This window comes from Carcharodon carcharias, chromosome 12 (genome assembly GCF_017639515.1).
Source record: "Carcharodon carcharias isolate sCarCar2 chromosome 12, sCarCar2.pri, whole genome shotgun sequence".
Taxonomy (NCBI): Eukaryota; Metazoa; Chordata; class Chondrichthyes; order Lamniformes; family Lamnidae; genus Carcharodon; species Carcharodon carcharias.
The window spans coordinates 13,142,426-13,170,287 of record NC_054478.1 but is presented as its reverse complement, the minus strand read 5'-3'; the positions used below and the strand labels follow the sequence as shown (position 1 = coordinate 13,170,287).

The 27,862-nt window shown below is 50.4% G+C and overlaps 1 protein-coding gene across 1 annotated transcript; it reads right to left on the bottom strand.

The window, feature by feature from the left end:
- Nucleotides 1-469: 469 nt before the first annotated feature.
- Nucleotides 470-26,922, bottom strand: LOC121285043 (mitochondrial chaperone BCS1). Its single transcript, XM_041201168.1, has 8 exons — nucleotides 26,806-26,922; nucleotides 22,153-22,521; nucleotides 20,795-20,934; nucleotides 13,135-13,329; nucleotides 12,263-12,326; nucleotides 9,141-9,310; nucleotides 5,555-5,672; nucleotides 470-919 (listed from the first exon to the last, which is right to left on the bottom strand). Exons 2-8 carry the CDS (start codon nucleotides 22,470-22,472, stop codon nucleotides 667-669), a joined length of 1,260 nt encoding a protein of 419 aa, XP_041057102.1. The 5' UTR covers nucleotides 22,473-22,521; nucleotides 26,806-26,922; the 3' UTR covers nucleotides 470-666.
- Between the last annotated feature and the right edge of the window lie 940 nt (nucleotides 26,923-27,862).

The window sequence follows — 27,862 nt, the reverse complement described above, 5'->3', positions numbered from 1 at the left end:
GTACATGCTGTCATCTTGCACTCATCAGGACAGATGCAAGAATGCCAAATTTCAAAAGGAAGCAACAATTTGTACTGCATGGGAAAAGGGTGCTGATTGATTGGCAAGTCAACTCCGATTGATCGAGACATTGCTAACCGGAGTTGGCTTGCCAATCAATGAGTGCCCTTTTTCCCATGCAGTATAAACTGTTGCTCCTTCTGAAATTTGGCATTCTTGCATCTGTCCTGATGAGTGCAAGATAAATATCTTCAACAGCATGTCTCTCTTTTCAGCAGTATTCAAGAGCGGGGGGTGGGGGGGGGGGGGGGCCTCCCCGGTGTTCTGGTCGATATTAATACTGTGGCAGGCTAACAGGCACTATGTAATTTATGTAATTGATGGATTACTTTTCAGATCGATCTTGTTGTTCTGCATGCAAAGACAACACAATAGTTTTCACACAGCAACATCTCCAAACAGAAACATGTGATTAAAGGCCAATTTATCTGCCGACGTTAGCCATCCATTCAGGGCCATAAACAAGAGCATTTCTCCCACACGGAGCAGAGGCATCACAACGAGGTTTTACTCTAATAAATATGGTGCAGTTTTTTTTTTAGTGCCGGGACACCCTGGTGCCCTTTCCTCTCCCAGAGCTACACAGCTTCACCCTCTCTGGGCCTCTCACAGGATGATCTGCTGGATTTCCTCAATGGCTTTGGGGGCTTCCAGTTTATAGAGCAAGAAGTGCCCCTGCACCTGGGCAGCACTGATCCTGTCAGACAGGGACAACGCTTTCTCCGCAAATACTTCTGCCATGGCCGCCGGCTGCTGGGGGTAGAACCGCTGGAACATCTGGGACAGCTGCCAGTGGGAGCAGTAGCCGACAAACTGCTTGTGGTCCACTCGTCCCGGACGGATCAGAGCAGGATCCAGCCTACGGGAGAGACACAGAGAACAGGGAGACGGTGGTTACTGAGGAGGATCGGATGTCGCCGCTGGGAGGGAGGGCGAACGGAACTTGCAATCGTGGGGGACGAAACTCTTTATTAACGTGGCATCTTTAAATGGAGTAAAAAGGTCCCGAGACACTTCACAGGAAGAACTTGCTACCAAGGCTGAAGTGAGAGGAGGTAACTGGTACACCAGAAGGAGGCGTCAGAAAGGCTACATTTACTTAAAATAGATAAGGCACCAGGGCACTAATGATAAACGTCCAGTCTTCCTTAGACACAGGGGAGGTGCCAGAGGAATGGAGAACTGGGAATGTTCCACCCTTGTTTAAAAAGGGGTGCAAGGATAGAGTTGGCAACTACAGGCCAGTCAGTTTGAATTCAAGTGGCAGGGAAACTTCTGGAAACTTTAATATGGGTTAGAATCAATAATCACTTAGACGAGTGCAGGATGATTAAGGAAAGCCAACTTGGATTCATCCAGGGAAAGTCATGTTTAACTAACTTGCTGGAGTTTTTTGAAGAGGTCACAGAGAAGTTGAAAAGGGAAACGCTGTTGATGTGGTGTATATGGATTTTCAAAAGGCATTTGATACAGTGCCACACAACAGACTTGTGAGCAAAATTCTAGGTCATGGAATAAAAGGGAGAGTAGGCACTTGGATAAGAAATTGGCTGAGTGACAGGAAACAGAGAGCAGTGATAAATGGTTGTTTTTCAGATTGGAGGAAGGTTTGTAGTTGAGTTCGCCAGGGGTCAGTGTTGGGATCCTTGCTCTTCCTGATATATATTAATGACCGAGACTGTGGTGTGTAAGGCATGATTTCAAAATTTGCAGATGATAAGAAGATGGGAAATGTTGTCAACTGTCATGTGGATGGTTTTAAGCTTCAAAAGGACATAAGAAATGTTGGTGGATTGGGCAGACAAGTGGCAGATGAAGTTCAATGCAGATTAGTGTGAGGTGATTCATTTTAGTAGGAAGAAGATGGTGAGACAGTATAAAATAAAGGGAGCGACTAAAGGAGGTGCTAGAACAGTGGGACCTCGGTGTACATGTACATAGGTCATTGAAGATGGCAGGGCATGTTGAGAGAGCAGTTAATAAAAGACATAGTATCTTAGGCTTTATTAATAGGGGCATAGAGTACAAGAGGAAGGAGGTCATGTTGAACTTGTATAAGACACTTGTTAGGCCTCACCCTGGAGAACTGCATCCAGTTCTGGGCGCCATACTTGAGGAAGGATGTGAAGGTATTGGAGAGAGTACAGAGGAGCTTCATAAGAATAATTCCTGGGATAAAGAACTATAGCTATGAGCATAGATTGGAGAGGTTGGGACTGTTTTCCTTGGAGAAAAGGCTGAGAGGAGACTTGTTAGAGGTATTTAAGATCCTGAGGGGTATGGACAGGGTAAATAGTGAGAAACTGTTCCCATTCAAGACAGCATCAAGAACTAGAGAGCACAGATTCAAAATAATTGGTAAAAGGAGTAAATGTGACGTGAAGAAACATTTTTTCACCCAAAGGGTGGCTGGGGTCTGGAATGAACTTCCTGAAAGGGTGGTGGAGGCAGGTTCAATTGAGGATTTCAAATGGGAATTCGACTGCTACCTGAAAAGAGAGAATGTGCAGGGTTACAGGGATAAAGCAGGGGAGTGGGACTAGGTGGAATGCTCTTTCAGAGAGCCAGTGCAGACTCAATGGGCCGAATGGCCTCCTTCTGCACTGTTAAAGATTCTGTGATACAGGAGTGTTATCAAACAGAATTTAACACCCAGCTACAAAGAGATATTAGGACAAGTGCTTGATCAAGAAAGTAGGTTTAAAGAGCATCTTAAAATGTGGAGATGTTTAGGGAGGGAAGGCAGAAGGCATAGCTACCAACGGTGGAGCAGTTAAAATTGGGGATGCTTCAGAGTTGGAGGAGCACAGAGTCGAGGATGAGAAGATCTGGGTGCTGGAATAGGGGAATGAATCTTTTGCTTCGTCAGTAAGGACCTAATTAGGCCTCGGTATTAGGCGTAGAGGATTAAATTAGGACAGTTTGCATAACCTGGCTTTTATTTGCTTGAGTTTAAAAGATTGAGGGGTGATCTAACTGAGAGGTTTAAATGTTACTAGGATTTAAGAGGGTACATACAGGGAAACTATTTCCTCTGTTGGGACAATTAAGAACAATGGGAAATAAACTATATTTAGTGCAAGGTCATTCAGTGAAACCTGGAACACTCTCCCCCAGAACGCCCTGGGTGCTCGGGGACAACTGGAGCTTAAAGGTGACGATTGATAAGATATTTTGCTGTGTGCTAGTAGCAAGGGATATGGAGCAAAGGGTGATAAAGGGGGTGAGGTACAGATCAGCTGTGATTTAATACAATGGCAAACCAGGTTTGAGGGGCTGAAGGGTCTTTTCTCCTGTGTGGCAGGCTGAATGGCTTCCTCTGCTCCTGTGTAACAGACGAGGGCTAAACCACAGAATTGTTACAGCACAGGAGGCCATTCAGCCCATCATGTCTGTGCTGGCTCTCTGCAAGAGCAATTTGTCTAGTCCCCCTTCAGATAATGATTCAATCCTCTTTTGAAAGCCATTTTTGAACCTGCCTCCACCACACTTTCAGGCAGTGCACCCCAGGTCCTAACCATTCATTGTGTAATAAAGCTTTTGTAATAAAGCAACGTAGCCATTGCTTCTTTTGCCAAATACCAGAAATCTCTGCCCTCTGGCTCTCGATCCTTCCATCAATGGGAACAGTTTCTCCCTATGTACCCTGCCCACATCCCTCATGATTCTGACACCTCAACCAAATCTCTTCTCAATCTCTTCTCCAACGAGAACAGCCCCAGCTTCTCTAATCTATCCACATAACTGAAGGTCCTCACCCTTGTAACCATTCTCACAATCTTTTCTGCACCCTCTCAGATGCCTTTACATCTTCCAAAAGTGCAGCGCCCAGAACAGGACCCAATCCTCCAGCTGAGGCCGAACCAGTGTTCTACATAAGTTTATAACATCCTTGATTTTGTACTCCATGTCCCTGTTGATAAAGCCCAGGGTCCTGTGGGCTTTTTAAATCACTCTCTCAACCTGCCCTGCCACCTTCAATGATTTGTATACTTGGACCCTGAGGTCCCTCTGCTCCTGCATCCTGAATGGCCTCCTCCTGTTCCTGCTCGATGGGTTGAATGGCCTCCTCCTGTTCCTATCTGAGTCACACGATGGTCACTACCTTGGGACTCCCCCCCACCCCCACAGTGAAAACACCTTCACCTTATCAAACCGCATCATAATTTTAAAGGCCTGCGTTGGGTCTCAAAAGATTCAACCTTTCCTAATAGACTGAACACCTCAGATCTGACATCATCCTTGTTAATCTTTTTTGCACCTTCTCCACTGCCTCTATATCCTTGTGTAAAATGGAGACTGGAACTGTTCACAGTGTGGTCTAAACAAGATTCTGCACAACTTTAACAAACTTCTCAGCTTTTAAATTCAATCCCTCTAGAAATGAATCCCACTGCTTTGATTTTATATTTTTTTAAATGGCCTGCCTTTAGTGATTAATGTATCTGCACCCCCAGATGTCTCTTCTCCTCACCCCATTTAGATATGTATTTTCCAAGTGTGTGTCACCTCTTTATTCCGCTGACAGCATATTTGTCTCTTTAGACTGCTGGTCGCTGAGGGTTCCAGTTTTGTTTCCTGCTTCCCCAATGCTGGGAGAAAGCTGTCACTGAGACACTCCCCTCCACATCTACTACAGGGTTGGAAGTATATCGTTTACATCCCAATTCTGGTCTCCACTTAACAGAAGGTGATCGCTTAATCTTTTCCAAGGGCAGTGTGGGAATGATTCAGAGCTTAAAGAACCTTAGTTAGTCAGATAGGCTTATAGAGCTGGGACTATTCTCTTTATGGATGCAGAGACTTAGAGGTGACCTGATAGGAATCTTTTTTTTTTCCTTAATTGCCCCTTGAGAAGGTGGTGGGTGAGCTGCCTTCTTGAACCGCTGCAGTCCATGTGGTGTAGGTACATCCACGGCGCTGTTAGGGAGGGAGTTCCAGGATTTTGACCCAGCGACAGTGAAGGAACGGCCGATATATTTCCAATTTGGGATGGTGAGTGGCTTGGAGGGGAACTTGCAGGTGGTGGTGCTCCCATCTATAAAATAATGAAAGGGTTTGCGTGCCTTTTGATGGATATTCCAGTTTGATGGGTTGGAGAGGATCAGGGACCATGAGTTTAAACTGTGCAAGAGTCGATTAGACTGGGTGTTGGTATTTTCTCTGTTCCTGGACAGCAGTGAGCCTCTGGAATGTGTTACTGGCTGCTGCAGCTACTGACCAGAACAGAGATTCAATCATGTTGAAGATAAGTGTCTCTATAGAGATCACTTGAAGTGTTGGATCGGGATTTGATTCCCGGAAGGGGTTAGAGAGGGATTTGACATAATTATTTTTACATTACTGGCCAAGAATTTTTTTTTTAACTACCCAGGAGATTCCACAGCTGTGGGAGAGGGGAGGAAGGAAGTGGTTTCCGCTGTTTGACGTATGAATTTTACCCCATATTCCTCCAATGATTGAGAAATGAGGCAGAGTGAAGAATGGCTCCTACCTGTCCAAGTAGTTTGTGGTCATGAACACCAGTCTGGCCTCGGCCGATGCAACGCCATCGAGCGCATTTAGCAAACCGCTGAACGTCAGGCGGCCCATTCCTTGGTAAACTGTGGGGTCTGTAATCACAAATCAGTCAGTGTTTAGTATCTTTCATTCTGCACAAGGTCAGGCGGTCCTGGGTTCAAGCTACACTCCACTCCAGACACTTCAGCACATAACACAAACAGAGGGAGTGCTGCACTGTCGGAGCTGCTGCCTTTCAGGTGAAACATTCACCTGAAGCCTTGACTACCCTCTCAGGGAGTCCTCAAAGACCCCTGGACTCTATTCAAAAAAGAGCAGGGCTGCTTGCTTCAATCAACATCACTAAAACAGATAATCTGATCACATCTCATCACTGTTTGTGTGAACATGCTGTGCGCAAATTGGCTGCTGCATTTCCTACAACAGTGACTACACTTCCAAATTTAGCTGTAATTGTTGTCCCACCTGTACCCTCCCCAGCCAGGACCAGAACCCTCTTTCAGTGCCTCAATCATGGCTGCTGGGTCTCCAATGGGTTGGTGGGGACACCAGTTGAAGAGCATTTAAAACAGGATCTGGCTTCTATTTCAGTGATGCTTGCCAGAACGTCTTTAGAGAACCCCAAATTCCAGTGAAAAGAGAGAGAAAGCGAGGGACAGAGTGGGGGAGCGAGACACGGAGTGGGGGAGCAAGAGACAAAGCGGGGCAGTGAGCGAGTGAGAAAAAGACCGGGTGCGAGAGTGAGGGACTGAGACCGAGCGTGAGAGACAGATCGAGGGCGAGTGAGTGGGCGCGAGGAACCAAGACTCCGAGGCTGAAATAGGGAGAGTGAGATCAAGACAGGGAAAGAGACCAATACAGAGAGACTGAAAGAAAGAGGCTAAGAGAAAGAGATAGAGACCCCAAGAGATAGAGACTGAGGGAGATCAGGACGGCGAGAGAGAGCAGAGAGAGAGAGAGAGAGAGCGAGCGAGAGAGACCAGGACAGAACGAGAGTGCGAGAGAGAGAGAGCGAGCGAGAGAGACCAGGACAGAACGAGAGTGCGAGAGAGAGAGAGCGAGCGAGAGAGACCAGGACAGAACGAGAGTGCGAGAGAGAGAGAGCGAGCGAGAGAGACCAGGACAGAACGAGAGTGCGAGAGAGAGAGAGAGCGAGCGAGAGAGACCAGGACAGAACGAGAGTGCGAGAGAGAGAGAGCGAGTGAGAGACACATTCAGAGAGGGAGGCACAGCGAAATTGAGAGAAACAGAGAGAGAGAGAATTCATTATGAAATGTTACAACAACTCATATTTATACAGTCATTAACATAATGAAACAGCTCAAGAGGCTTCACCGGAGTGTTTTGAAACAAAAACAAAAACAAAAGAACACAGAGGTGTTGAAGGTGGTGATATTATCTAAACGAATGTGCTAATTAAGAATGGATGGCAGGGCACTCAAGGTACAGCTCTAGTGGGGGTGGGGTGGAAAGACTAGTAGGGCATAAAAGATTTAAAAATAATGGAAATATGTGGGAAAAGAAAAATCTATATAAATTATTGGAAAAAACAAAAGGAAGGGGGAAACAGAAAGGGGGTGGGGATGGAGGAGGGAGGTCAAGACCTAAAGTTGTTGAATTCAATATTCAGTCCGGAAGGCTGTAAAGTGCCTAGTCGGAAGATGAGGTGTTGTTCCTCCAGTTTGCGTTGGGCTTCACTGGAACAATGCAGCAAGCCAAGGACAGACATGTGGGCAAGAGAGCAGGGTGGAGTGTTAAAATGGCAAGCGACAGGGAGGTTTGGGTCATTCTTGCAGACAGACCGCAGGTGTTCTGCAAAGCGGTCACCCAGTTTACGTTTGGTCTCTCCAATGTAGAGGAAACCACATTGGGAGCAACGAATGCAGTAGACTAAGTTGGGGGAAATGCAAGTGAAATGCTGCTTCACTTGAAAGGAGTGTTTGGGCCCTTGGACGGTGAGGAGAGAGGAAGTGAAGGGGCAGGTGTTGCATCTTTTGCGTGGGCATGGGGTGGTGCCATAGGAGGGGGTTGAGGTGTAGGGGTGATGGAGGAGTGGACCAGGGTGTCCCAGAGGGAACGATCCCTACGGAATGCCGCCGGGGGGTTGAAGGGAAGATGTGTTTGGTGGTGGCATCATGCTGGAGTTGGCGGAAATGGCGGAGGATGATCCTTTGAATGCGGAGGCTGGTGGGGTGATAAGTGAGGACAAGGGGGACCCTATCATGTTTCTGGGAGGGAGGAGAAGGCATGAGGGCAGATGCGTGGGAGACGGGCCAGACACGGTTGAGGGCCCTGTCAATGACCGTGGGTTAAGGAAGAAGGAGGACATGTCAGAGGAACTGTTTTTGAAGGTAGCATCATCGGAACAGATGCGACGGAGGCGAAGGAACTGAGAGAATGGGATGGAGTCTTTACAGAAAGCCGGGTGTGAGGAGCTGTAATCAAGGTAGCTGTGGGAGTCGGTAGGCTTGTAACGAATACCCATAGCCATAACTTTTATTTGGAGGAAGTGAGAGGAGTTAAAGGAGAAATTGTTCAGTGTGAGAACAAGTTCAGCCAGACGGAGGAGAGTAGTGGTGGATGGAGATTGTTCGGGCCTCTGTTCGAGGAAGAAGCTAAGGGCCCTCAGACCATCCTGGTGGGGGATGGAGGTGTAGAGGGACTGACCAAACGTAAACTGGGCGACTGCTTTGCAGAACACCTGCGGTCTGTCTGCAAGAATGACCCAAACCTCCCTGTCGCTTGCCATTTTAACACTCCACCCTGCTCTCTTGCCCACATGTCTGTCCTTGGCTTGCTGCATTGTTCCAGTGAAGCCCAACGCAAACTGGAGGAACAGCACCTCATCTTCCAACTAGGGACTTTACAGCCTTCCGGACTGAATATTGAATTCAACAACTTTAGATCTTGAACTCTCTCCTCCATCCCCACCCCCTTTCCGTTTCTTCCCCCTTCCTTTTGTTTTTTCCAATAATTTATATAGATTTTTCTTTTCGCACATATTTCCATTATTTTTAAATCTTTTATGCCCTGCTAGTCTTTCCACCCCACCCCCACTAGAGCTGTACCTTGAGTGCCCTGCCATCCATTCTTAATTAGCACATTCGTTTAGATAATATCACCACCTTCAACACCTCTGTGTCCTTTTGTCTGTGACATCTTTTGATTATCTGCTCCTATCACTGCTTGCTTGTCCCTACAACCACACCACCCAGCCCCACTTCTCTCCCCCCCCACCTTAAACCAGGTTATATTTCACCCCTCTCCTAAGATTCACTCAGTTCTGTGGAAGGGTCATGAGGACTCGAAACGTCAACTCTTTTCTTCTCCGCCGATGCTGCCAGACCTGCTGAGTTTTTCCAGGTAATTCTGTTTTTGTTTTGGATTTCCAGCATCCGCAGTTTTTTGTTTTTATCTCTGTTTTGAAACAAAGTCTGACACTGTGCCACATAAGGAGGTATAACAATAACAAATTATATTTACAAAGAGAGAGGTTTGTAGACAGCCCCAGGAGCACAGTCGGCTGTGTGGAGCGGTGACAGTGAGGCACGTGGACTCACTTTCTTTTGCCAGGTCTCTGTTGACGAAGGCTGCGTCCACATCCTCCAGGAGGACGATGCTCTGCTGTGGCGCCACACTCAGCAAGTGGTTGAGCCGGTCGTCAGTCAGGCTCCTGTCGCTCAGGCTCATTAGGCAGATGCTGTATTCGAGCTCCCCAGCTAGCGCTGTGCTGAGGGGGTGGGGAGGAGAGAAAGGCACATGTCAGTCCGGCAAGATCAACGTCATCCCACGTGTGCCCGGGTCAGACACAGGCCTAGGGCAGGTCACAGATCCCCCCATGACTCACAGGGTCCAATTGTAATACAGGTTACGGTGGCAATGCTGGTGGGACTATGGGATGATAGGCTACCTTATCCAGAACTCTGCATATTGGATAATCTATGGAACCAGGAAACAAATGCAGTGCCAGAAATTCTAGGCCCACTTCCACACATCAAGTCCTGGGAAAGGGATCGGGTCATACAATCACTCAGTGAGGAATCTCACTCCAGACTTGGCACAGAGATTCCTGCAATCAGACTAACTAGCCCATGGAGAAATAATTCCTTACTGATAGAGAACTTTAAATCCTCAAAACAACACACCCTAAACCATCATAAGGCAAATTACTTTTCTTTGGGAGAATAACTTCATGTTTCTGTGGGTAGCACTTTTGCCTCTGAATATTCTTTAGCTAGAGAGAAACTTCTTTAGCCAGAGAGTGGTGAATCTATGGAATTCATTGCCACAGAAGGCTGTGGAGGCCAGGTCATTGAGTGTATTTAAGACCGAGATAGACAGGTTCTTGATTGGTAAGGGGATCAAAGGTTACGGGGAGAAGGCGGGAGAATGGGGTTGAGAAACTTATCAGCCATGATTGAATGGCGCAGCAGACCCGATGGGCTGAATGGCCTAATTTCTGCTCCTATGTCTTATGGTCTTATGAATCAGAAGAGTTTGGGTTCATGCTCCAATCTAGGCTGACACTCTCTGTATATACTGAGAGACTGAGGCATTGTTGGAGGGGCTGTAATGAGAGACTGCTGCATTGTTGGAGGGGTTGTAATGAGTGACTGCTGCATTGTTGGAGGGGCTGTAATGAGAGACTGCTGCATTGTTGGAGGGACTGTACTGAGAGACTGCTGCATTGTTGGAGGGGCTGTACTGAGAGACTGCTGCATTGTTGGAGGGACTGTACTGAGAGACTGCTGCATTGTTGGAGAGGCTGAGCTGAGAGACTGCTGCATTGTTGGAGGGGCTGTACTGAGAGACTGCTGCATTGTTGGAGGGGTTGTAATGAGAGACTGCTGCATTGTTGGAGGGGCTGTACTGAGAGACTGCTGCATTGTTGGAGGGGCTGTAATGAGAGACTGCTGCATTGTTGGAGGGGTTGTAATGAGAGACTGCTGCATTGTTGGAGGGGCTGTAATGAGAGACTGCTGAATTGTTGGAGAGGCTGTAATGAGAGACTGCTGCATTGTTGGAGGGGCTGTAATGAGAGACTGCTGCACTGTTGGAGGGGTTGTAATGAGAGACTGCTGCATTGTTGGAGGGGCCGTACTAAGAGACTGCTGCATTGTTGGAGAGGCTGTAATGAGAGACTGCTGCATTGTTGGAGGGGCTGTAATGAGAGACTGCTGCATTGTTGGAGGGGCCGTACTAAGAGACTGCTGCATTGTTGGAGAGGCTGTACTGAGAGACTGCTGCATTGTTGGAGGGGCTGTACTGGGAGACTGCTGCATTGTTGGAGGGGCTGTAATGAGAGACTGCTGCATTGTTGGAGGGGCTGAAATGAGAGACTGCTGAATTGTTGGAGGGGCTGTACTGAAAGACTGCTGCATTGTTGGAGGGGCTGACTGAGAGACTGCTGCATTGTTGGAGGGGCTATACTGAGAGACTGCTGCATTGTTGGAGGGGCTATACTGAGAGACTGCTGCATTGTTGGAGGGGCCTTTATAAGAGACTGCTGCATTGTTGGAGGGGCCGTAATGAGAGACTGCTGCATTGTTGGAGGGGCTGTAATGAGAGACTGCTGCATTGTTGGAGCGGCAGACTGAGAGACTGCTGCATTGTTGGAGGGCCGCACTGAGAGACTGCTGCATTGTTGGAGGGGCTGACTGAGAGACTGCTGCATTGTTGGAGGGGCTGCACTGAGAGACTGCTGCATTGTTGGAGGGGCTGTAATGAGAGACTGCTGCATTGTTGGAGGGGCTGTAATGAGAGACTGCTGCATTGTTGGAGGGGCTGTACTGAGAGACTGCTGCATTGTTGGAGGGGCTGTACTGAGAGACTGCTGCATTGTTGGAGGGGCTGTAATGAGAGACTGCTGCATTGTTGGAGGGGCTGTAATGAGAGACTGCTGCATTGTTGGGGAGGGGCCATACTAGGAGAGTGCTGGATGGATAACAAAAACAAAAACAGAATTACCTGGAAAAACTCAGCAGGTTTGGCAGCATCGGCGGAGAAGAAAAGAGTTGACGTTTCGAGTCCTCATGACCCTTCGACAGAACTTGAGTTCGAGTCCAAGAAAGAGTTCAACTCTTTCGAAATGTCAACTCTTTTCTTCTCCGCCGATGCTGCCAGACCTGCTGAGTTTTTCCAGGTAATTCTGTTTTTGTTTTTGTTTTGGATTTCCAGCATCCGCGGTTTTTTTGTTTTTATTGCTGGATGGATACACTGTCATTTGAATAAAACATTAAACCAATACCTATTCTGCCCTCTCAGGTGGACATAAAAGATCTCACTGCCACTATTATGGAGAAGAGCAGGGTGGAGTTCTCCCCAGTGTCCTGGAGCCAATCTTTATCCCTCAACCAACATCACTAAAAACAGCTGAGCTGGTCATCACCATATTGCTGTTTGTGGGATCTTGCTCTGCGCTAATTGGCTGCTGCATTTCCTACATTGCGTCAGTAATTACACTTCCTTGTACATTAGGTCAGGACTTCCTGAGGTCATGCAAGGTGCAACAAGAATAGGAATGAGCTCCGTTTTTTGGAAAGAAAGGAGCGAAGGGGGTTCCTGCCTTGGCAATCTACCAACCCAGCTTGATGTCGCTTGTTTCGATTTCTCTTTCTTAGTCTCTCACTAACCAGAGGAACGTACCACAACAATCACCTTCCTGCCCCAGTTAAATACTCACATGAAACTGCTCTTCCCACATCCGGGGGGTCCGTACAACAAGTACCCGCGTCGATATGGAATCCCTGCAGAAAGACCATTCCATCACATAAGAGGCAGAATCATCAATGAATGGCTCGAGCGATAGCCTGGCTCCACCACACAGACTGGAGGTGGGGAGAGCCAGTGGGATAATGGTCAGTGCACCAGCGTAGGAGACTGGAGCCAAGTACAGTGTCAGAGCCCCAGCAGACAGAATACCAGCAAAACACCTCCCACCACAACCCCACCCAGCCCACGCAAGCCAGGAACATCAACACACCACCTGCCTGCAAACCTACACAGGGTAACACATTAAAACCCCCAGCATGGACACACTACCCTCTGTGCAGAGAGCCACATATCTACCCCCAACCCGCCTTAGGCCTAGAGACCCTCAAACTATAGTCCACATGCCCGGATGCTCTGTCGAGTGGAATACACTGACCACAGAAAAGCTTCCATTTCATTTTAAAATTACTGAGTATCATCACTGCCCCTCTTGGGGGTCACAACCCAAGAAATCACCAGGGTTACTACAAAATCAGCTCCCTCCCAGGGACAGGAGTGGCAATTGTGTGTGAAAACCATCACCTCCGAGCCAGTCACCATCCTGACTTGGAAATATATCACCTTTCCTTCACTGTCGCTGGGTCAAAATCCTGGAACTCCCTCTCTAACAGCACTGTGGGTGTACCTACACCACATGGACTGCAGTGGTTCAAGAAGGCAGCTCACCCCCACCTTCTCAAGGGCAATTAGGGATGGGCAATAAATGCTGATCCAGCCAGCGATGGCGATTCTGACAATGAATGCCCCATTGACTTGGTCAAGGTTGCTGTTCTTGCCCCTTACCCCGGTCTGTGTACCACTTGGGATTCCCGATGAAATCTTTGACATCTTGCACGATTTTCTCCGAGACTCCTTTCTCCAGCACGACGGAATTGAGGGGTCGCCGGCGCCGAGGGAATCCAAACAGCCGCCACTCGGCTCCCATCGCTGTGTACATCACCGTTTTCCCTTCCTGCTGTTTGAGGGCCAGATCCTTTGCTGAGGTTCAGGAGTGGAGGGGGAACAGAAAAAAAACAGCCAGGTAAAGTTCTCTATCAGATATCACCGAGCAAATTGCAGTCCATGCTACTCACTCTGTCTCTTTATAGAATCTTACAGCACAGAACGCAGCCATTTTGCCCCTCGTGTTTGTGCTGGCTCTGTGTGCCGGGGGGAATGGTGGTGGAGTGGTAATATCAATGGGCTAGTAATCCAGAGGCCCAGGCTAAGGATTTGGGTCACACGTTCAAATCCCACCACGGCAGCTGGGGGAATTTAAATTCAATTAATAAATCTGGAATTGAAAGCTAGTCTCAGTGACCATGGAACTATCACCGATTGTCGTAAAACCCCATCAGGCTCACTAATGGGGAGGGAAATCTGCTGTCCTTACCTGGTTTGGCCAGCAATGTGGTTGACTCTTAACTGCCCTCTGAAATGGCCCAGCAAGCCACTCAGTTCAAGGGCAATTAAGGATGGGCAACAAATGCTGGCCTTGTCAGCGACACCCACATCCTGTGAAAGAATAAAAGAAACCTACTCTCTGCTCTCTCCCCATGGCCCTGCAATTTTTCTCTCTTCAAGTATTTATCCAATTCCCTTTTGAAACTTATTGTTGAATTGGCTTCCAATCCCTTTCAGGCAGTGCACTCCAGATTGCAACAATTACCCTCATCTCCCCCTCTGGCTCTTTAGCCAATTACCTTAAATTTGTCTCCTCTGGTTACCGAGCCTCACTTTATCAAAACCCTCAGTGATTCTGAACACCTCTGTTAAACTTCCCCATAACCCTCTCTGCTCTAAGAAGAACAATCCCAGCTTCCCCCGTCTCTCCACATTAGCAGACCCTCATCGCTGCTCCCATGCTAGTAAAACTCCTCCGCACCTTCTCCAAGGCCATGACATCCTTCCTAAAGTTTGTGGTGACCAGAATTGGACACAATATTCCAACAGAGGCTTTATAAACCAGTGATTTATAAAGGAATAACATAGATTTCCTGCTTTTGTACACCGAGCCTCTATTAAGCCAAAGATTCCATAAACTTTAAAAAAAAGTCATCAAATCTTATTTGGCCACCTTAAGTTGACCCGGCATATTAGACGATTCAATTTCTGAGGCGCCAAAATGCACGTTTAAGTTGACCCCTCTGACCACACCCCCACCCCCGCCCCACCCCCTTCTGCTTAGAAATTTCCTTAGTCTACCAAGATTATACCACTTTCGAAAGCATCAATTTTTACAAATGGGGAAACATTACTGAACTTTATAGTTACATGGGAACAGGGTGAATTACAACTTTACGAAGAACTCATTTATTGAAACCATGTCAAAAATTTACAATAAAGCTAATTTTAAATTTTTCCTCCTGGTTATTTTTTTATTGCTTTATGCAAATTGTGAAACTGTCCAATGGACGAAGATCCGTGGGTGACGTGTGTACATTTTATCACCTCAGCTCCGGGGATGGCTGGAACCTGCTGTGGCTTTTGTGGGTATCTTGTTATTTGCTGAAACTGGAGGCAGAGACACTGATGGACAGTAAAAGCACCTTAAAGGCGATTGGAGTTGGATTTCAGTGTATGTCTAATGAGCTGCATTAATAAACAAAGAGTTTTTACGTTAACCGTATGTGCACCATTTGAATTGATCTGAAAGCAGAACCGTCAATTTTTATGGAGTTACATGTGCAATTGGTCAAACACAGTTTGATAGTCTCTGATGTTTCTTTTTCTATTGGTAGAGTGTGATTGAGAGGGAGGATAGTGATTGAGTCTTTGCAGTAGAATTTAATGTATGTTTGGTACATCTCTTCCTTCCTTTGCTGGGTGCAATTAGACAGGCAGAAAGTGACTGATTTTATTCCACCACAGAAGTCTGTTGTAAGGCATCAGAACAAATTGTATTTATCAAATAAAACACTGAAAATATTCCTCCTCCCGAAAAAGCGTAGAGTTCACCTTTGCCATCTTCCCATGTAAGAGGTATACAGTTTTGCAGTGTAAGGGGCGCACGGTTTTGCAGTGCAAGGGGCGCACAGTGTTGCAGTGCAAGGGGCGCACAGTGTTGCAGTGCCAGGGGCGCACAGTCTTGCAGTGCCAGGGGCGCTCAGTCTTGCAGTGCCAGGGGCGCTCAGTCTTGCAGTGCCAGGGGCGCTCAGTCTTGCAGTGCCAGGGGCGCACAGTCTTGCAGTGCCAGGGGCGCACAGTCTTGCAGTGCCAGGGGCGCACAGTCTTGCAGTGCCAGGGGCGCACAGTCTTGCAGTGCCAGGGGCGCACAGTCTTGCAGTGCAAGGGGCGCACAGTCTTGCAGTGCAAGGGGCGCACAGTCTTGCAGTGCAAGGGGCGCACAGTCTTGCAGTGCAAGGGGCGCACAGTCTTGCAGTGCAAGGGGCGCACAGTCTTGCAGTGCAAGGGGCGCACAGTCTTGCAGTGCAAGGGGCGCACAGTCTTGCAGTGCAAGGGGCGCACAGTCTTGCAGTGCAAGGGGCGCACAGTCTTGCAGTGCAAGGGGCGCACAGTCTTGCAGTGCAAGGGGCGCACAGTCTTGCAGTGCAAGGGGCGCACAGTCTTGCAGTGCAAGGGGCGCACAGTCTTGCAGTGCAAGGGGCGCACAGTCTTGCAGTGCAAGGGGCGCACAGTCTTGCAGTGCAAGGGGCGCACAGTCTTGCAGTGCAAGGGGCGCACAGTCTTGCAGTGCAAGGGGCGCACAGTCTTGCAGTGCAAGGGGCGCACAGTCTTGCAGTGCAAGGGGCGCACAGTCTTGCAGTGCAAGGGGCGCACAGTCTTGCAGTGCAAGGGGCGCACAGTCTTGCAGTGCAAGGGGCGCACAGTCTTGCAGTGCAAGGGGCGCACAGTCTTGCAGTGCAAGGGGCGCACAGTCTTGCAGTGCAAGGGGCGCACAGTCTTGCAGTGCAAGGGGCGCACAGTCTTGCAGTGCAAGGGGCGCACAGTCTTGCAGTGCAAGGGGCGCACAGTCTTGCAGTGCAAGGGGCGCACAGTCTTGCAGTGCAAGGGGCGCACAGTCTTGCAGTGCAAGGGGCGCACAGTCTTGCAGTGCAAGGGGCGCACAGTCTTGCAGTGCAAGGGGCGCACAGTCTTGCAGTGCAAGGGGCGCACAGTCTTGCAGTGCAAGGGGCGCACAGTCTTGCAGTGCAAGGGGCGCACAGTCTTGCAGTGCAAGGGGCGCACAGTCTTGCAGTGCAAGGGGCGCACAGTCTTGCAGTGCAAGGGGCGCACAGTCTTGCAGTGCAAGGGGCGCACAGTCTTGCAGTGCAAGGGGCGCACAGTCTTGCAGTGCAAGGGGCGCACAGTCTTGCAGTGCAAGGGGCGCACAGTCTTGCAGTGCAAGGGGCGCACAGTCTTGCAGTGCAAGGGGCGCACAGTCTTGCAGTGCAAGGGGCGCACAGTCTTGCAGTGCAAGGGGCGCACAGTCTTGCAGTGCAAGGGGCGCACAGTCTTGCAGTGCAAGGGGCGCACAGTCTTGCAGTGCAAGGGGCGCACAGTCTTGCAGTGCAAGGGGCGCACAGTCTTGCAGTGCAAGGGGCGCACAGTCTTGCAGTGCAAGGGGCGCACAGTCTTGCAGTGCAAGGGGCGCACAGTCTTGCAGTGCAAGGGGCGCACAGTCTTGCAGTGCAAGGGGCGCACAGTCTTGCAGTGCAAGGGGCGCACAGTCTTGCAGTGCAAGGGGCGCACAGTCTTGCAGTGCAAGGGGCGCACAGTCTTGCAGTGCAAGGGGCGCACAGTCTTGCAGTGCAAGGGGCGCACAGTCTTGCAGTGCAAGGGGCGCACAGTCTTGCAGTGCAAGGGGCGCACAGTCTTGCAGTGCAAGGGGCGCACAGTCTTGCAGTGCAAGGGGCGCACAGTCTTGCAGTGCAAGGGGCGCACAGTCTTGCAGTGCAAGGGGCGCACAGTCTTGCAGTGCAAGGGGCGCACAGTCTTGCAGTGCAAGGGGCGCACAGTCTTGCAGTGCAAGGGGCGCACAGTCTTGCAGTGCAAGGGGCGCACAGTCTTGCAGTGCAAGGGGCGCACAGTCTTGCAGTGCAAGGGGCGCACAGTCTTGCAGTGCAAGGGGCGCACAGTCTTGCAGTGCAAGGGGCGCACAGTCTTGCAGTGCAAGGGGCGCACAGTCTTGCAGTGCAAGGGGCGCACAGTCTTGCAGTGCAAGGGGCGCACAGTCTTGCAGTGCAAGGGGCGCACAGTCTTGCAGTGCAAGGGGCGCACAGTCTTGCAGTGCAAGGGGCGCACAGTCTTGCAGTGCAAGGGGCGCACAGTCTTGCAGTGCAAGGGGCGCACAGTCTTGCAGTGCAAGGGGCGCACAGTCTTGCAGTGCAAGGGGCGCACAGTCTTGCAGTGCAAGGGGCGCACAGTCTTGCAGTGCAAGGGGCGCACAGTCTTGCAGTGCAAGGGGCGCACAGTCTTGCAGTGCAAGGGGCGCACAGTCTTGCAGTGCAAGGGGCGCACAGTCTTGCAGTGCAAGGGGCGCACAGTCTTGCAGTGCAAGGGGCGCACAGTCTTGCAGTGCAAGGGGCGCACAGTCTTGCAGTGCAAGGGGGCGCACAGTCTTGCAGTGCAAGGGGCGCACAGTCTTGCAGTGCAAGGGGCGCACAGTCTTGCAGTGCAAGGGGCGCACAGTCTTGCAGTGCAAGGGGCGCACAGTCTTGCAGTGCAAGGGGCGCACAGTCTTGCAGTGCAAGGGGCGCACAGTCTTGCAGTGCAAGGGGCGCACAGTCTTGCAGTGCAAGGGGCGCACAGTCTTGCAGTGCAAGGGGCGCACAGTCTTGCAGTGCAAGGGGCGCACAGTCTTGCAGTGCAAGGGGCGCACAGTCTTGCAGTGCAAGGGGCGCACAGTCTTGCAGTGCAAGGGGCGCACAGTCTTGCAGTGCAAGGGGCGCACAGTCTTGCAGTGCCAGGGGCGCACAGTCTTGCAGTGCAAGGGGCGCACAGTCTTGCAGTGCAAGGGGCGCACAGTCTTGCAGTGCCAGGGGCGCACAGTCTTGCAGTGCCAGGGGCGCACAGTCTTGCAGTGCAAGGGGCGCACAGTCTTGCAGTGCAAGGGGCGCACAGTCTTGCAGTGCCAGGGGCGCACAGTCTTGCAGTGCAAGGGGCGCACAGTCTTGCAGTGCAAGGGGCGCACAGTCTTGCAGTGCCAGGGGCGCACAGTCTTGCAGTGCAAGGGGCGCACAGTCTTGCAGTGCAAGGGGCGCACAGTCTTGCAGTGCCAGGGGCGCACAGTCTTGCAGTGCCAGGGGCGCACAGTCTTGCAGTGCCAGGGGCGCACAGTCTTGCAGTGCAAGGGGCGCACAGTCCTGCAGTGCAAGGGGCGCACAGTCTTGCAGTGCCAGGGGCGCACAGTCTTGCAGTGCAAGGGGCGCACAGTCTTGCAGTGCAAGGGGCGCACAGTCTTGCAGTGCCAGGGGCGCACAGTCTTGCAGTGCAAGGGGCGCACAGTCTTGCAGTGCAAGGGGCGCACAGTCTTGCAGTGCCAGGGGCGCACAGGTTTGCAGTGCAAGGGGCGCACAGGTTTGCAGTGCAAGGGGCGCACAGTGTTGCAGTGCCAGGGGCGCACAGTTTTGCAGTGCAAGGGGCGCACAGTCTTGCAGTGCAAGGGGCGCACAGTTTTGCAGTGCAAGAGGCGCACAGTTTTGCAGTGCAAGGGGCGCACAGTTTTGCAGTGCAAGGGGCGCACAGTGTTGCAGTGCAAGAGGCGCACAGTTTTGCAGTGCAAGGGGCGCACAGTGTTGCAGTGCAAGGGGCGCACAGTTTTGCAGTGCAAGGGGCGCACAGTGTTGCAGTGCAAGGGGCGCACAGTGGTGCAGTGCAAGGGGCGCACAGTGTTGCAGTGCAAGGGGCGCACAGTGGTGCAGTGCAAGGGGCGCACAGTGTTGCAGTGCAAGGGGCGCACAGTGTTGCAGTGCAAGGGGCGCACAGTGTTGCAGTGCAAGGGGCGCACAGTGGTGCAGTGCAAGGGGCGCACAGTGTTGCAGTGCAAGGGGCGCACAGTTTTGCAGTGCAAGGGGCGCACAGTTTTGCAGTGCAAGGGGCGCACAGTGTTGCAGTGTCAGGGGCGCACAGTCTTGCAGTGTAAGGGGCGCACAGTTTTGCAGTGTAAGGGGCGCACAGTGTTGCAGTGTAAGGGGCGCACAGTGTTGCAGTGTAAGGGGCGCACAGTGTTGCAGTGTAAGGGGCGCACAGTGTTGCAGTGTAAGGGGCGCACAGTGTTGCAGTGTAAGGGGTGCACAGTGTTGCAGTGTAAGGGGCGCACAGTGTTGCAGTGTAAGGGGCGCACAGTGTTGCAGTGTCAGGGGCGCACAGTGTTGCAGTGTCAGGGGCGCACAGTGTTGCAGTGTCAGGGGCGCACAGTTTTGCAGTGTAAGGGACGCACAGTTTTGCAGTGTATGGGGCGCACAGTTTTGCACTGTAAGGGGCGCACAGTGTTGCAGTGTAAGGGGCGCACAGTTTTGCAGTGTAAGGGGCGCACAGTGTTGCAGTGTATGGGGCGCACAGTTTTGCAGTGTAAGGGGCGCACAGTGTTGCAGTGTAAGGGGCGCACTGTGTTGCAGTGTCAGGGGCGCACAGTGTTGCAGTGTCAGGGGCGCACAGTGTTGCAGTGTCAGGGGCGCACAGTGTTGCAGTGTCAGGGACGCACAGTTTTGCAGTGTAAGGGACGCACAGTTTTGCAATGTATGGGGCGCACAGTTTTGCAGTGTAAGGGGCGCACAGTTTTGCAGTGTAAGGGGCGCACAGTTTTGCAGTGTAAGGGGCGCACAGTTTTGCAGTGTAAGGGGCGCACAGTTTTGCAGTGTAAGGGGCGCACAGTTTGTCAGTGTAAGGGGCGCACAGTTTGTCAGTGTAAGGGGCGCACAGTTTGTCAGTGCAAGGGGCGCACAGTTTGTCAGCGTAAGGGGCGCACAGTTTTTCAGCGTAAGGGGCACACAGTGTTGCAGCGTAAGGGGCACACAGTTTTTCAGCGTAAGGGGCACACAGTTTTTCAGTGTAAGGGGCACACAGTTTTTCAGTGTAAGGGGTACACAGTTTTTCAGCGTAAGGGGTACACAGTTTTTCAGCGTAAGGGGTACACAGTTTTTCAGCGTAAGGGGTACACAGTTTTTCAGTGTAAGGGGTACACAGTTTTTCAGTGTAAGGGGTACACAGTTTTTCAGTGTAAGGGGTACAGAGTTATTCAGTGCCTCCCATTCTGAGTATTTACGTTCCTTGTTGCTGCTTGGCTTGATGCATTTAATACTCGATTTAAACGCCGACCCCCCATCCTATGAAGGATTTTTCAAAGTTTCAAAGGTCGGTTTATACTCCACTATCTATGGTAGATCTCGAGATCAGTGCCCACACGGAGTCTCTGAGGGACAAGTTGGTGGTGAGTGAGGGGGTGTCATGACACCTTCAGGAATTGAGGGGAGAAAACTCGCTGAAAAAGAGAAAGGTGTGAAGTTATAAAAGGAACACGTACCTTCCCTCAGGATATCAAAGAAGAGCTGGCGGTTGCTTCCCAGCGAAGTGAGGGTGACTGTCTCCCACGGGGTGCCCGTGTGCAGATCAATCATCTGCTTCTCCCGGTTTCTCTCCACCCGAAGCCATTTGCTGTTGTACCTGTGCAAAAGCAGCATATTGTGAATGCCCAGAATTCCAACGCCTTCCGAAACAGTACAATTCTGAGTCATGGTTTCCAAACACTGGGATAAGAGTTCAGTCCCAGAACGGGAATCTCCAGCAGGAGCTGACATGGGGGGAAGATGCTGACCGTCCGTGAGGGCAGATTCCTGCTTCACTCTGGCTTCAAACAGAGCGAATCCTCTCCTCTATCTTTCTATAGCTCTGATCAAAGCTCATCAACCTGAAACATTAACTCTGTTTCTCTCCACAGATGCTGACTGGTCTGCTCAGCATTTCCTGTTTTTATCTCGTGAAAGCAGAGTAAAGCTCCCTCCACACCGTCCCCATCAAACATTCCCAGGACAGGTACAGCACGGGGTTAGATACAGAGTAAAGCTCCCTCCACACTGTCCCCATCAAACACTCCCAGGACAGGTACAGCATGGGGTTAGATACAGAGTAAAGCTCCCTCTACACTGTCCTCATCAAACACTCCCAGGACAGGTACAGCATGGGGTTAGATACAGAGTAAAGCTCCCTCTACACTGTCCCCATCAAACACTCCCAGGACAGGTACAGCACGGGTTTAGATACAGAGTAAAGCTCCATCTACACTGTCCCCATCAAACACTCCCAGGGCAGGTACAGCATGGCGTTAGATACAGAGTAAAGTTCCCTCTACACTGTCCCCATCAAACACTCCCAGGACAGGTACAGCACGGGGTTAGATACAGAGTAAAGCTCCTCTACACTGTCCCCATCAAACACTCCCAGGGCAGGTACAGCATGGCGTTAGATACAGAGTAACTGATGATGATCATGAAGCTTTGAAATTCTCTATCCAAGAGAGCTGTGCTCAGTTTTTGAGTATATTTAAGACTCAGTTTGATTGTTTTTGGGCACTGAGGGGGTCGATGGGATATGGTGATAGTGTGGGAAGGTGAACTTGATGTAGAAGGTCAGCCATTGATCTTATTCAATAAAACAGCAGACTTGAGGGGCCAATAGGCCTACTCCCTTACTCCTACAAGTGTTATTTTCCACACTGGCCATCCTGTGTCACTCTGAGTGCCAGTGCTCGTTAATATGGATTGATAAGGCTGGCAGGCATTTCCTATAGGACTCAGACTGAGGGGGGTCTTTCAGCCAGAGAACTGTGGGCTAGACTGAGTTCCATATCCCAGTGGTGAAGAGAGCATATGTGGTCTTACTCACCAGATGAAGTGGTTTCCTGGACTGGGAACAAAGTCGAAGGTTGTACTGATCCTGCCGCTCTCGTGCTGGAGGTAGGATGTCTCGACACTGAGATGCTGCGTCCGTTTGGCGTGGTGCGTGATCCAGTTGAGCAGCCAGTGGTAGCTCTTGTCTCGACTGGTCACCTCCAGCGTGATCATACAATGCCTCCTGAAAGCAACCATCCCGAACTGTGCCCCCTTGCGAGCAAGCGCCAGCGCTGTGCCCACCCCAACCAGCCCAAAACCAGCCCCAAAGTATGGGTTGTCCTTCAGGGCCAAAACAAAGTCCGAAAACGGCATCTTTCACCAGTTCACTAGTGCCCGGGGTACATAGCGTGAGCAGCGAGATCTACAGGAGACAGAATACAACAACTAAAACTCAGCTACAATGAAACCCAGCCGCGAACGCAAGAGTCTGTAGTTATAGGGATTAGCCATGTGTGTTTATGATACTGAAAAAGCTCCTGATCACTTGCATCAATCCTGAGTGCTGATTACTGCCCTCAAATAATCCCCAGCCTTTGGCTTAAGCACCATGTGGTCTCACTGGAAAGCAACAGACACTGTGCTTTGCAGGTTGAGTCAAGGCACCTAGAATGGAGGAAGGGTACAGGATGCAGTGGAAGATCTTCACATTGAAGCCAGGAGAGGAAGGACAGACAGTCATAGAGTCATAGAGGTCTACAGCACAGAAAAAGGCCCTTCGGCCCATTGAGTCTGTGCCAGTCAAACAAGTACCTAACTACTCTAATCCCATTTTCCAGCACTAGGCCCACAGCCTTGTATGCCCTGGCATCGCAAGTGCACATCCAAATACTTCTTAAATGTTATGAGGGTTTCCGCCTCTACCACCCTTTCAGACAGTGAGTTCCAGATTCCCACCACCCTCTTGGTGAAAAAATTCTTCCTCACATCCCCTCTAAACTTCCTGCCCCTTACCTTAAATCTATGCCCCTTGGTTATTGATCCCTCCACCAAGGGGAAAAGTTCCTTCCTGTCTACCCTATCTATGCCCCTCATAATTTTATACACCTCAATCGTGTCCCCCCTCAATCTCCTCTGCTCCAGGGAAAATAACCCCAGTCTATCCAATCCCTCCTCATAACTGAAACTCTCCAGCCCAGGCAACATCCTGGTAAATCTCCTCTGCACTCTCTCTAGTGCAATCACATCCTTCGTATAATGTGGATTCCAGAACTGCACGCAATACTCTGGCTGAGGCCTAACCAGCGTTTTATACAGTTCCAGCATAACCTCCCTGCTCTTATATTCTATGCCTCGGTTAATAAAGGCAAATATCCCATATGCCTTCTTAACCACCTTATCTACCTGTCCCACTACCTTAAGGGACCGGTGGAAGTGCTCACCAAGGTCTCTCTGATCTTTGGTACTTCCCAGGGTCCTACCATTCATCGTGTATTCCCGTGCCTTGTTTGTCCTGCCCAAGTGCATCACCTCACGCTTATCCAGATTAAATTCTATTTACCACTGATCAGCCCATCTGATCAGCCCATCTATATCCTCCTGTAATCTAAGGCTATCCTCCTCACTATTTAGCACCCCATCAATTTTCATGTCATCTGTGAACTTACTGATCAACGCTCCTTCAAGTCTAAATCGTTTATATATACCACAAGCAGCAAAGGATCCAACACCGATCCCTGTGGAACCCCACGGGACACAGGCATCCAGTCACAAAAACACCACTCGACCATCACCCTCTGCTTCCTGCCACTCAGCCAATTCTAGATCCAAATTGTCAAATTGCCTTGGATCCCATGGGCTCTGACCTTCATTATCAGTCTCGCATGTGGGACCTTATCAAAAGCTTTGCTGAAGTCCAAGTAGACTATGTCAAATGCATTGCCCTCATCTACACAACTGGTCACCTCTTTGAAACATTCAATCAAACTGGTCAGATATGACCTCCCCTTAACAAAACCATGCTGACTGTCCTTGATTAATCCCTGCCTCTCCAAGTGTAGATTAATTCTATCCCTCAGAATTGCTTCCTATAGTTTCCCCACCACTGAGGTTAGACTGACTGGCCTGTAGTTCCCTGGTTTATCCCTTCTTGAATAATGGTACCACATTAGCTGTCCTCCAGTCCTCTGGCACCTCTCCTGTGGCCAAAGAGGTATTGAAAATTATTGCCAGCGCCCCTGTTATTTCCTCCCTTGCTTCATTCAACAGCCTGGGATACATTTCATCCAGGCCTGGACATTTATCTACTTTTAAGCCTGCCAGACCACTTAGAACCTCATCCCTTTCTATGCCAATTTCTTTAATTATATCACAGTCCTTCTGCCTGATTTCCATACCCACTTCGTCCCTCTCACTTGTGAACATCGACACAAAGTATTCATTTAGAACCCTACCTACATCTTCCGGCTCCACACACAAATTACCACTATGGCCCTTAATGGGCCCTACTCTTTCCCTAGTTATCCTCTTACTCATAATGTACTTGTAAAATAACTTTGGATTTTCCTTTATTTTACCTGCCAATGTTTTCTCATATCTCCTTTTTGCTCTCCTAATTTCCTTTTTAAGTTCCCCCCTACACATTCTATACTCCTCAAGGGCTTCCGCTGTTTTGAGCCCTCAGTATTTTCCATAAGCCTCCCTTTTCCTCTTTATCCAACCCTGTATATCCCTCGACATCCAGGGTTCCCTGGATTTGTGATCCCATCCTTTATCTTTACTGGAATATGTTGGTCCTGAACTCTCACTATTTCCTTCTTGAATGAGTCCCACTGCTCTGATGCAGATTTACCTAAAAGTAGCTGCTCCCAGTCCACACTGGCCAAATCATATCTGATCTTATTAAAATTGGCCTTCACCCAATTTAGAACTCTGATTTCTGGCCCATCCTTGTCCTTCTCCATAACAACCCTGAATCTAACGGAATTATGATCACTATCTGCAAAATGCTCCCCCACTGATACCTCTGCCACTTGCCCGGCTTCATTCCCGAAAGTTAAGTCCAGGACTGCCCCCTCTCTTGTAGGACCTCCTTCGGATTGGCTTAAAAAGCTCTCCTGGATACATTTTAAGAATTCTGCTCCCTTTAAACCTATCACACTATGACTAACCCAGTTAATGTTGGGGAAGTTGAAATCCCCCACTATTACCACCCTATTATTTTTACACTTTTCTGAAATTTGCCTATATATCTGCTCTTCTATTTCTCTCTGACTGTTTTGGGGGTTTATAGCACACTCCCAGCAATGTGATTGCTCCTTTTTAGTTTTTAAGTTCTACCCATATGGCTTCATTTGAGGAGCCTTCTAAGATATCATCCCTCCTTACTGCTGATTGATACCTTGATCAATATTGCGATGCCCCCTCCTCTTTTATCTCCTTCACTGTCTCGCCTGAAGACCCTATATCCTGGATTATTGAGCGGCCAATCCTGCCTCTCTCTCAGTCATGTCTCTGTGTTTCCTGGGAAGAGTGTCCTGCAGTCAACACTGCGGTGAAGCAGTCTGGGAAGAGTGCCTGCAGTCAGCATCGCGGTGAAGCAGTCTGGGAAGAGTGTCCTACAGTCAGCATCGCGGTGAAGCAGTCTGGGAAGAGTGTCCTGCAGTCAGCATCGCGGTGAAGCAGTCTGGGAAGAGTGTCCTGCAGTCAGCATCGTGGTGAAGCAGTCTGGGAAGAGTGTCCTGTAGAAAGCATCGCGGTGAAGCAGTCTGGGAAGAGTGTCCTGCAGAAAGCATCGCGGTGAAGCAGTCTGGGAAATGTCCTGCAGTCAGCATTGTGGTGAAGCAGTCTAGGAAGAGTGTCCTGCAGTCAGCATCGTGGTGAAGCAGTCTGGGAAGAGTGTCCTGTAGAAAGCATCGCGGTGAAGCAGTCTGGGAAATGTCCTGCAGTCAGCATTGTGGTGAAGCAGTCTGGGAAATGTCCTGCAGTCAGCATCACGGTGAAGCAGTCTAGGAAGAGTGTCCTGCAGTCAGCATCGCGGTGAAGCAGTCTGGGAAGAGTGTCCTGCAGTCAGCATCGCGGTGAAGCAGTCTGGGAAATGTCCTGCAGTCAGCATCACGGTGAAGCAGTCTAGGAAGAGTGTCCTGCAGTCAGCATCGCGGTGAAGCAGTCTGGGAAGCAGCATCTTGACTTCAAAATTCTCCACCTTGTTTTCAAATCCCACCATCTCCTCCTCTCCCCCCCATCTCCTCTGCCAGCTCCCTCCCCTGCATCTCAGTAATCCCCTCCAGCCCCACAACCCTCTGAGCTCCAACCATTCTGGTCTCTTGAGCAGAGCAACCGCCCCCCCCCCCCCACGCCGGTTTCCATCGCTCCATCATTGGCGGCCGTGCCTTTAGCTGCCCAGGCCCCAAGTTCTGGAATTCCCTCCCTAAACCTCTCCCCTCTCGGCCTCTCTGAGGGAGCTTTGGGTCACTTGGTCCCTAATATCTCCTTAGGTGGCTCGGGATGGGGGGGGGGGGTGGGGTCAATATTCCTATGAAGCACCTTGGGATGTCTTATTAAGTGAGAGGTGCTACGTAAATGCAAGTTGTTGTTGTTGCTGCCTGGAAGGTTGGGGGGGGGGGGGGCGATTAGAGGGTTACACACTTTCAAGGTGACTCCTTTCCGGAGTCGGTGAGCACTGCCACAGCTCCGTTCACACACTCACATTTACACACTCGCCCCGTTCACACCCGCTCTGAATTTACACACTCGCTCCGATTCGAACTCGCCTCCCCTCCCGCGCTGCCGGGCCCGCTTCCGGTCCGCCGCCGCCACCGCCGCCGCCTCTCCGCTTCCGGTCCGCCACCGCCGCCTCTCCGCTTCCGGCCGCTGCTCGGGGCCCCGCGGAAAGGTTCCGCCCTCCCCTTTTCCTCTTCCCCCGCAGGCTCCAATCTCGGGGCCAGGCTCACCCGGGACGAGCTGCCCTGTCTGCCGGAGACAGGCTCGCGTCCCCCGTCGGGGCCCTGACGATTCGGGGGACACCCCCCCCCACCTACCTTCCATCGCCAATTCATTACTCTTGAAGTGTAGCCGCGTTCGTCGTGCAGGAAACAGAGCAGCCAATTTGCGCACAGCAAGCTCCCACAAGCAGCAATGTGATTATGATCAGATCTTCTGTGATAGTGATTGGCCAGGACACCGGGGAGAATACCCCACCCCCACCCCCACCCCCACCTTCTCCCTTCTTCAAAATAGTGACTGCGGGATCTTTTATCTTTAGCCATGGCCTCGGTATACGATCTCGTCCAAAAGCTAGCACCTCCGACAGTGCAGCACTCCCTCGGTACCGCACTGGGAGCGTTAGCATAGATTATTGTGCTCAAGCCACGGATACAACGAAGAAGAAGTCGGATGTCACCCTACCTCGTTTACCTGAAGACCGGCAGATTCCCTGGGTGCTCATGGAACGCAACTTGTCCGAACTGGAACATGTAGACAGCCATTGTCGGCCGATATGCTGCAGCTTCCTCAGGGAAGGGCGGAAATGATATAGTTTCCGTTCGGTCTGGAGTATGGTGTGAAATTATACCATAACCAAGGCGTGGCAGGTTCAATGGATCTTTCTGGTCTTTATGCAAAGTTTCAGATTTTCACTCCCCTTTCTAGGAAGAAGTGCTTCCTGATGTCACTCCTGAACAGACTCACTCTAATTGTAAGGGTTATTCCACCTTTATTCTGGACTTTCTCCCCACCAGAGTAAATGGTTTCTAACAACCACATCT

Bases quoted from the DNA above. Each gene is read 5' to 3' on its own strand.
- LOC121285043 (XM_041201168.1), bottom strand. From the start codon at position 22,472: ATGCCGTTTTCGGACTTTGTTTTGGCCCTGAAGGACAACCCATACTTT. The intron at 5,673-9,140 runs GTGAGTCCACGT...TTGTGATTACAG, and splicing joins CAGAGACCTGGCAAAAGAAA to ACCCCACAGTTTACCAAGGA. The intron at 920-5,554 runs GTAGGAGCCATT...TCTCTCCCGTAG, and splicing joins ACCACAAACTACTTGGACAG to GCTGGATCCTGCTCTGATCC.